This window comes from Lithobates pipiens, unplaced genomic scaffold, assembly GCF_037356315.1.
Source record: "Lithobates pipiens isolate NorthernLeopardFrog02 unplaced genomic scaffold, aLitPip1_a1.2 Scaffold_16, whole genome shotgun sequence".
NCBI lineage: Eukaryota > Metazoa > Chordata > Amphibia > Anura > Ranidae > Lithobates > Lithobates pipiens.
This window is the reverse complement of record NW_027507748.1, coordinates 220730396-220740896: the sequence shown is the minus strand read 5'-3', so window position 1 is coordinate 220740896 and position 10501 is coordinate 220730396. Positions and strand designations below refer to the sequence as shown.

Below are 10501 nucleotides of genomic sequence, written 5' to 3'. Positions count from 1 at the left end.
CCTACCATGGTTAGCAGACTCCCCATTACAGGGCATGTCTGTTTTACTCTCCAGGGCTCCTTTTTGGGCTGCTACCCAGCTTAGCTTGGCCCTCAAGGTGGCCATGTATCTGGCTTTCTATGGTTTCCTCAGGCCAGGCAAGTTAATTCGTAATGGATGAGTTTCCGCATACTCTTGATCTACCAGTTAGTTATGTACACCGATCATTTCCGCTTGCAAGACGCAGCAGACAGGAGCCGGTACTGACGTTAGAGTTGGAGACCAGCTCATGGTAATCACTGCGGATAAACCCAGGGATAGTCTGCTTTTACCTTTCCCTAGTACTCCCCTCTACATGGCACAGTTCATGGAACATTGCCGCTCCCTGCTGTCAAAGCTAGGTAGGTTCCCCAAGCTTATTCTGGCCATTCTTTAACCACTTCAGCCACTGAAGGATTTACCCTCTTTCTGGCCAGAGCATTTTTTGAGATTCGGCACTGCGTCACTTTAATTGACAATTGCGCGGACGTGCGAAAATTTAAAAAAAAAAAAAAAAAAAAAAAAAAAACACACACAAAAACACACATTTTTTTACTTTTTGCTATAATAAATATCCCCCAAAAATATATATAAAAAAAACCCTCCCTCAGTTTAGGCCGATACCTATTCTTCTACATCGCAATAGGCGGTTGTTGATTGGTTTGCGCAAAAGTTATAGCTTCTACAAAATAGGGGACAGTTTTATGGCATTTTTATAAAAAAAAATTTTTTTAATAGTAATGGCAGTGATCAGCATTTTTTATTGTGACTGCGACATTATGGCAGACACATCGGACAATTTTGACACATTTTTGGGACCATTGGCATTAATACAGCGATCGAGGCTATAAAATTGCATCGATTACTGTAAAATTTTCACTGGCAATGAAGGGGTTAACCACGAGGGGTTAAGTGTATCCTAGGGGCGTGGCTGTGTGTGACATCATACTGATCGCTGCTCCCGATGACAGGGAGCAGACGATCAGTTTGCTGTCATTAGGCAGAACGGGGAGATGCTGTTTACGTTGGCATCTCCCCGTTCTTGAGCTCTGTGACACGATCGCAGGTATCCCTGCGGCGATAGAGTCCGCTGGACCAGCGGGCATGGTCACGGAGCTCGCACGCATTGCGGGAAATTCAAAGTAACGTACAGTTGAGCCATTCTGCCGACGAATAAGTACAGGAGCGGTTTCTTGCCAAGGTGTCCCTGTTCACGTAATGCCACACACACACACTATATCTCCCAGGTCCACAGTGGAGCTGTCATGGGAATTTAATGCATTTGGCTGATTTATGCTGCATACACGGTCGTTATTTTTGTCCCATTTAGGCACACTGACCACGTGACTACAGCACACACCAGGTCACTTCCCGTTTTCCCTTCATACTCTTCCTAATACAGTCTACTAGAGACGCAGATCAGCCTGAATTTGTAGGAGCAGTCGGGATGTATTTAAGCCCGCCCTTTAGCCTCCATTTCCTGTTGACGTTTCTTTTGTGTCCCACCGGCCCTTTCCCATTTCTTTCTTCTCTTTTACTTACACTTGGGTATGCCCCCTTTAGACATACTCACCACATGACTACGGCACACCATAGGTCACATCCTGTTTTTCCCTGCATACCTTTCCTAATACAGTCTACTAGAGACTCAGTTCAAATTAGGAGGTCTATGGAACCCCTCCAACTTCTAGCTGAACTCTAGGTACATATAAAAGACACAAATTATTGTGGCAATGCATTTTTTTTGTAAACATGAGCAGAGTAAATGCCTGAATTTGACTTGGAATCAACCTCATTAAGTCCCTATACAACAGAACCTAGGGTTGAAAAAGAAGAAGAGGCATGAGTAAACAATTAGTTCATATGCCGACAAGGGGCATGCAGACCACTGTGCTACACTTCCAGTCAGAGCAAAGAGGTTGAATGATGCTGACTGTCTTTCAAACCAAAAGACTGAAGACCTATAGTAGAGGAAAAGAAGTACTGTGGCAGATGGCTCTGGACTGAATAAATAAATGCTCAATTTTTGTAATTAATCTTTTAATTGGACATTGTGTCGCTCTAATTTGAACTGGCGTTCTGATTCAAATGTTTCATTTTACTTTAGAGATTTTCAGCTGTAGAGAACATTAATAAAAGGTTTTATTTTTGTCGTAAATACCACAAGTCCAATGCCATAGTTATGTGCAAAAATCTGCAAAGTGTGGAAAAGGTAAAGCACCAAGCATTCTGACTACAGATGGTTGTTGCAACTGATCTTCTGGAGTAAACCAGTACAAGAAAGACCTCGGATGAAATATATTCCCAGTACAGTTCTGTCCACTGCAGAAGCCATAAACAAAGTTCTGCACCCACATAAGACTGCATGCAGTCATTTGCTTAGGAGCGGTCACAAAAAGGAGGCAGCTCCACATTCAAGTGAATACCACTTCATGTACATAGCCTAAAGGTCCAAGTAATCTTTAGTCTGTGGGGTCCTGACACTCTTCACAATCTCTCATATCTTCTGAATAATTTTCTATCTGGATTGTAGTCGTGTGGAAGTGGAATTTACTCTGAAGACGAGAACTGGCCTCTTTCAGTACCATCTGTGAGTCTGCATCTTCATCTGGAATATAAGAAAAAAAAAAAAAAAAGGAGGAAAGCAATAAGCCATCAAGCATAGAGAGAAAAGTCATCCTAAACCAATGAGAGCCAACTGGACAAGCAATGTCGCCATATAATTTTATACACTTTCCCAAATCCACCAACATAATGCACTGTACAAAACTGAAACAAGAGAAATGAATAGGGGCAGTGGCACCAGCCTGCAGCACAATGTCTCTGCATTCTGCTCCTTTTTTAATGTTACAGCACTAGGGGAAGCACTTTCCCAATGAATCATCTGAAATGTCCACTGCATTTTCAACCAAGAAACAGGAATTTTTTAGGGAACTAAGCCTTCACATACAGCTTACATGGTAAAAAAAATAAAATTATATTATTATATATATATATATATATATATATATATATATAATAATTGGAGCAGTAGTTAAAAATTCCACCCAGCAGCACTAGGGCCATTGGTTCAGATCCCAACCACTGCATTGCCCACATGAAGCTGAATGTTCTCCCTGTGCCTGCATGGGTTTCTGCTGGGTACTCGGTTTTCTTCCCAAACTCCAAAGATATGCTGGTAGATTTATTAGCTTGTCTAAATTGACCCCAGTATGCTGTTATTGATAAAACGGGGTGTTGGTACCTAGAAATCTGGGAATACATATAATAAGCCTTTGTAAAACGATGAATAATCTGAAAGGAACCATTCATCTAAAATCACAGATAGGACAGGAATGCACAAGCAGTGTTGCGTTTAGGTCTCATTTCAAAATTTTAATTTAATTTTCTCCACATACAAAAACAAATTCCGTAGATGTCAACTTGATTACATTTAATGTATACATTTTAAATCCCCCCAACAATGCATCCTACCTGCTCCCCTCATTCCGTCTTCATCCTCTTCCTTCAACTCCTCATCATTCTCTTATCTGATTTTTCTCTGTTTCTTCAAATTCACCCTCTCTCATCCTCCTAGAGCCTCCACATATCTCAGTCTTCTTAAATTGACTTCTAATCTTTCCATCTGTTTATCAATCATTCCCTCCATGCCCTCCTTTCCACAGTATCTCAGATATTCCATGTTCTATTTCTCTTCTACCCTTCCGCACCAATCCTTTATTGTGGGGCTTTCTATTTCTTGCCAGTGTCTTGGTATCTGACTTTTGGCTGCATTGATCAGATAAGGAATCACTAATTCTTTATATTGTTTTATTGAACTTTCTATGCCGTGAAACAAGCGCATCCAAGGTTCTTCTAGTATGTCTCTTAGTAATTTGTTTTATTAAACTGTAAAATCTCTTTACAGTAGTTTATTTTTGGGCAATCCCACTATATGGGCCATCGTTACCACTAATTTGCATCCCCGCCAACAATATGGTAATTTTTTTTTTTTTTTTATATTTACTTCTTTTGTTTGGGGTTATATACCACCTTGTAAGGCATTTGTAGTTAATCTCAGCTGTGTTGGGGTCTACTGCGAAGCAGTGTACCAATCTTAGAAGAAAAGAAAAAAAATGTTTCACCCACGTTTTATGCTGCACTTTCCTTCTATTCTACCCATTTTCCTTGGTTGATATGGTTTCTCAACATTCTTAATTTTCTATGTAGTTCACCTCTTCATCTTTACATTCTACTCTCACTAACCTAACTTTACCCACACGCTCATTAGCATCTCCTTATCCTATCCTTTACCAAGTTTAGGACATATGACCCATTGTACCACATAATGAGTTTACAATCTCACTTTTGTTCTCAGCACTCAGTCATTTTTGACCATTATTTTTGGAATTTTCCTCCTTGGAAACCATCTTTGTTGAGTTCCAGTGTGTCATTACCACCTCAGCTCCCACCAGCGATACCCCTAGGGGTTTTCTGATCCACGTTAGTACTTTGTCATTATATTTCGCAACTATTTTTTCCCTTTGCCATAATCCAAGAGACTTTTCCTCTTGAACCCCCTGAAGGAGACTGTGGGTTGTTTCCAGGCTTTGGCAATAGTAATTTTGTCTCCCAATAAAGAGACATAGACCAGTGCTTGCGAGAATTTAGCTAGAGCCAGGATATACCTATTTAGTAGTACAATGTTAGGGTCAGGAGTCACCATTACCTCTGTGATTGAGCTGATGGTATGGAACACTTTCCGCCAGAAAGATCTAATGCGAAGGCAGGTCCACCATGTATGGATCATCGTACCCTCCAGCTCGCATCTTCTGTAGCATAACGGAGATGATCCCAGAAAGATTACCGCCAGTCTTGCGGGGACATAGTACCACCTAGTCGAAACTTTGAGACTAGCCTCAATAAGGGAGATGTTGAGATACCTTTGTATGCTCGTTTGGATGTGCAGAACCAGTCCAGAGCAGTCCAAGAGCTGCCCATCTCATCCTCCCAGACCCGAGCATAGGTAGGCTTGTCCGAGTCCGCCATCAATGCTGTATAAATAAAGGAGTAACCTGTACGTTAGTTTGAATTTCCCAGCGTGCGCGCACCTGCCGCAAGCTCCGTGACCGCAGTAACCGTGGACTCGATCGCTGCTGGGATGCCCACGATCATGTCGCTGAGCTGAAGAACGAGGAAATGCCGATGTAAATAGCATCTCCTCTTTCTGCCTAGTGACAGGACACCGATACTCTGCTCCCTGTCATCGGGAGCAGCGATCAGTGTAGTGTCACTGCTAGCCCATCCCCCAGACAGCTAGAATCACTCCAGCAGGACACACTTAACCCCTCCCCTGCCTCCCCCTCGTGGTTAACCCCTTCACTGCCAGTGACATTTTTACAGTAATCAATGCAATTTTATAGCATCGATCGCTGTATTAATGCCAGTGGTCCCAATAATGTCCAATGTGTCCGCAATAACGTCGCAGTCAGATCGCCGCCATTACGAGTAAAGAAAATTTTTTTTTTTTTTTTTTTTTAAATGCCATAAAACTATCCCATATTTTGTAGATGCTGTAACTTTTGCGCAAACCAGTCAAATGCTTATTGCGATTTTTTTTTTTACCAAAAATAGATGTAGAACAGTACGTATTGGCCTAAACTGAGGAATTTATTTTTTTATATTTTTATTTTTTTGTGGGGGATATTATAGCAAAAAGTAAAAAATTATGTTTTTTCAAAATTATTGCTCTTTGTTTACATCGCAAAAAGATTTAAAAAAAAAAAAAAAAAAAAAAAAAAAAAACGCAGAGGTGATCAAATACCACCAAAAAGAAAGCGTAATTTGTGGAAAAAAAATAAAATTAAAAAAAAAAGGGACGTCAATTTTTTGTTTGGGAGCCACGTCGAACAACCGTGCGATGGTCAGTTAAAGCGACGCAGTGGCGAATCGCAAAAAGTGCTCTGGTCAGGAAGGGGGTAAATCCTTCCAGGGCTGAAGTGGTTAATGTTCATCCCTGGTGAGAAATCAGCGTTATGGAACAAATGGGCTATTGGCTTCATTTGTGAAGTCAGGGTGTGCTGTGATTAGAGCTTGGAGCAAAGAGCCACTGAGTGGGAGAGAGTAGGGAATAGGATGGCTTGCCCAAGTTTAGAGTTGCATTCAAGAAGAAAGTCTATGGTATTCAAAGGAGCTATTCAGGCTTCGGACCCCTAGAGTAAGACACTGAAATTTGAGCGAGTTGTGCAGCCTGGAAATATCCCCATAAATATGGCAGACCTAGCCCTCCCTGCAATTTTAAGCGAAAAATAATTTTGTAAGGACACCTATATCCTTTGTTACCCCCATACAAAGCAAAAAATCTCTGATTGAAATTTACTAAAGAATCTTTTCTTTAATTGGAATTGGGAGACAGCAAAATAAATATAAAAAGACGGGGGGAAAAGTGTCATCTTTACTGCGTGAATTCTGCCCTTTAGTTCTTCATTTAATCTCCATGAATTGAATGGTCTTTGAGCACCTGGTATAATTTCCATGCTCACTGGGGAATTGTCCGACAATGTTATTTCAATATTTGTCTTAGTCACCTATTCTAGTAACCTATGTTCAAACATTATATAGTTGATCCTTGAGTAAGTTGCATGCACAGGGGATTAGAAGAATGTATAATTCTGTGTCTTAGGATGCTGCACTCTCCATATGTCCAGCAATTGACACCGATACAAGTTCTTTTTTATCATTTTCAACTGTACATTGTTGGTCCCCTGTGCCCGCGACGTACTATCAATTCTTCTCCAAACAGTAATTTAGATCGCCTTTCATAATCACACTTCTCGTTTTAAAGTCCATTAACTTCCCCATGACCTGCCTCAGATAATTTTTTGGGTTCTTATTGGGGCCATAGACGTTTGCCAGGGTACATTCCATTTCATATAGTTTTCTTTTCAGGAAGAAGTATTGACCTTCAGGGTCTGTCATCATTTCCTCCAATATGAACCGCACACCTCTGGCCACCCCCTTTGTTCCTGTTGTTGTAGAATGCCCATAAAAAACACATTGGGTGATCTCTCAAAAACAGCTTTACATTGGCATCATGGGAAATATGAGTTTCCTGAAGGAACACTACCCCAGCTTTATACGGTTTAACCTCCTTTAACCGCTTCCCGACCAGCCACCACAGTTATACTGCGGCAGGTTGGCTCTCCTGCGAGCCGTCATAGCTATACATACATCGGCTTGCGGGGTCGGGACAACAGGCACACGTGCCTGCTACACAGGAGGGGGGTGCTGATGCTCGTGGCCAACGGTCACGATGACCGCCGGCCACGAGCGATCGTGAGCAGGAGACAGAACACTTCCCAGTTCTGACAGATTGTGTGCTCCTATTAACTAGGAACCATGATCCGACACTTCCTCTAGTTAGTCCCCTACCCCTTCAGTTAGGCTCACCTCTCAGGAAACAGTTAACCCCTAGATCGCCCCCTAGTGTTAACCCTTTCACTGCCAGTGACATTTTTACAGTAATCAGTGCATTTTTATAGCATTGATCGCTGTATGAAGGCCAATGGTCCCAAAAACGTGTCAAAATTGTACAATGTGTCTGCTCATAATGTCGCAGTCATGATTTTTTTCAAAATTGTCAGTTTTTTTGTTTATAGTGCAAAAAATAAAAACCGCAGAGGCGATTAAACACCACCAAAAAGAAATCTCTATTTCTAAGAAAAAAAAAAGTTAATTTTGTTTGGGTGCAACGTCGCAATTGTCAGTTAACCACTTAAGCCCCGGACCATTTTGCTGGCCAAAGACCAAAGCACATTTTGCGATTCGGCACTGTGTCGCTTTAACCACTTGCCGACCGCCGCACGACGATATACGTCGGCAGAATGGCACGGGCAGGCATATGGGCGTATATATAAGTCCCTGCCTGCCCGCGGGTGGGGGGCCCGATCGGGCCCCCCCCCGGTGCCTGCGGCGGTCGCCATTCCTTCGAGAGCGATCCGGGATGAGGGGGCGGCCATTCATTCATGGCCACCCCCTCGCGATCGCTCTCGACGAATGGAAATCCTCTGTGACACTTCCTCTCCTGTAATGTAAACACAGGAGAGGAAGTGATGTATTCTCTCCTCCGTGTCGGTATTTTTCGTTCCGGCACCGAGGAGAGAGGTTCGGTGAGTTGCACCAACACACCACACATACAGTAGAACATGGCAGGCACACTCACACCCCCCCTTTACCCCCCGATCACCCCCCCAATTACCCCTGCCCCCCCAGTCACAGTGACACCAATTGCTTTTTTTTTTTTTTGCATTGGTGTCATTTGTGACTGTAATAACTGTTAGGGCAGTTAGGGTTAGCCCCCTTTAGTTCTAATGTACCCCCCTAACCCCCCCAATAAAGGTTTAACCCCGTGATCACCCCCCGTCGCCAGTGTCACTAAGGCTGGGTTCACATTGCAGCGGTTTGAGAACGGATGTGATTCGCACCGCACTGCAGTGCAAATCACATCCGATCTCTGTGCGATTCGAGTTCAGCCATACAGATAGTATGGCTGAATTCGTGTCGCACCCGCCGCAAACTCGCACGGGACCCTTTTTTTGGTCCGCAGCAGAATCGGATCGCATGGGTGTTCACACCATGCGATCCGAGTTTGCAGATCGCACTGCGATATGCGAACTGATCTGGGGGTGTCATTATTTCACTGACACTCCCAGCAGTTCGCATAGGGCAGTGTGAACTGCCGCCGGGAGGCATGCGATGCGGGAACCCGCCGCGGATTCATGGCGTTCCCGCATCGCTCCAGTGTGAACCCAGCCTAATAAGCGATCATTTTTCTGATCGCTGTATTAGTGTCACAGGTGACGCTAGTTAGGCAGGTAGGTATTTAGGTTCGCCGCAACTTTTTATAGCGCCAGGGACCCCCATATACTACCGCATAAAGCCCCCTGATTGCCCCCTAGTTAACCCTTTCACCAGTGATCACCATATAACTGTTACAGGTGACGCTGGTTGGTTAGTTATTTTTTTTATAGTTTCAGGGCACCCACCATTTATTACCTAGTCTCACTAGTGTACCCCTAAATTTAGGGGTGTCTACTTTCCAAAATGGGGTCATTTGGGGGGGGTTTGTGCCATCTTGGCATTTTATGGCCTTCAAAACTGTAACGCCCTTAGAAAGCCTGAAGGCGGTGCTTGGTTTTCGGGGCCCCGTACGCGGCTAGGCTCCCAAAAAGTCCCACATATGTGGTATCCCCGTACTCAGGAGAAGCAGCAGAATTTATTTTGGGGTGTCATTTTACATATGCCCATGGCATGCGTGAGCAATGTATCATTTAGTGACAACTTTGTGAAAAAAAAAAAAAAAAAAAAAAAAAAAGTTTGTAATTTTCCCGCAACTTGTGGCAAAATATAAAATATTCCATGGACTCAAAATGCCTCTCAGCAAATAGCTTGAGGTGTCTACTTTCTAAAATGGGGTCATTTGTGGGGGTTTTGTGCCATCTTGGCATTTTATGGCCTTCAAAACTGTAATAGGTAGTGAGGAGTGAAGTCAAATATTTACGCCCTTAGAAAACCTGAAGGCGGTTCTTGGCTTTCGGGGCCCCGTACGCGGCTAGGCTCCCAAAAAATCCCACACGTGTGGTATCCCCGTACTCAGGAGAAGCAGCAGAATTTATTTTGGGGTGTCATTTCACATATGCCCATAGCATGTGTGAGCAATATATCATTTAGTGACAATTTTGTGTAAAAAAAAAAAAAAAATTATTTTTTTGTCATTATTCAATCGCTTGAGGCAAAAAAATAAAATATTCGATGGGCTCAACATGCCACTTATCAATTTCCTTAGGGGGTCTACTTTCCAAAATGGGGTCATTTGGGGGGGGTTTTGTACTGCCCTGCCATTTTAGCACCTCAAGAACTGAGATAGGCAGTCGTAAACTAAAAGCTGCGTAAATTCCAGAAAACGTACCTTAGTTTCTAGATGTGACAACTTTTGCGCAAACCAATAAATATACAGTTATTGACTTTTTTTACCAAAGACATGTGGCTGAATACATTTTGGCCTAAATGTATGACTAAAATTGAATTTATTGGATTTTTCTAATAACAAAAAAGTAGAAAATATTTTTTTTCAAAATTTGCGGTCTTTTTCCATTTATATCGCAAAAAATAAAAATCGCAGAGGCAATCAAATACCATCAAAAGAAAGCTCTATTTGTGGGAAGAAAAGGACGCAAATTTTGTTTGGGTACAACATTGCATGACCGCGCAATTACCAGTTAAAGCAGCGCAGTGCCAAATTGTAAAAAGACCTCTGGTCATTTACCAGCAAAATGGTCCGGTCTGAAAGTGGTTAACTGACAACTGTGCGGTCATGCAACATGGCTCCCAGACAAAATGGACGTCCTTTTTTTCCCCCCCCACAAGTAGAGCTTTCTTTTGGTGGTATTTGATCAACTCTGCGGTTTTTATTTTTTGCACATTTTACTATAATATAAAAATACCC

At 42.6% G+C, this 10501-nt stretch overlaps 1 protein-coding gene across 2 annotated transcripts in view; it reads right to left on the bottom strand.

Moving 5' to 3' along the window:
• Nucleotides 1-2138: 2138 nt before the first annotated feature.
• The window catches only part of SLC30A2 (solute carrier family 30 member 2), a 44260-nt gene continuing 35897 nt past the window's right edge, over nt 2139-10501 (bottom strand). The window contains exon 8 of one of the 2 annotated variants that reach the window (XM_077481075.1): nt 2139-2626. In XM_077481075.1, the coding sequence (XP_077337201.1) occupies nt 2481-2626 (146 nt within the window). In that variant the 3' untranslated portion in view covers nt 2139-2480. Of the gene's footprint in view, nt 2627-4659; nt 5052-10501 lie in introns of those variants that run through there. The other variant, XM_077481074.1, reaches the window with a different exon arrangement.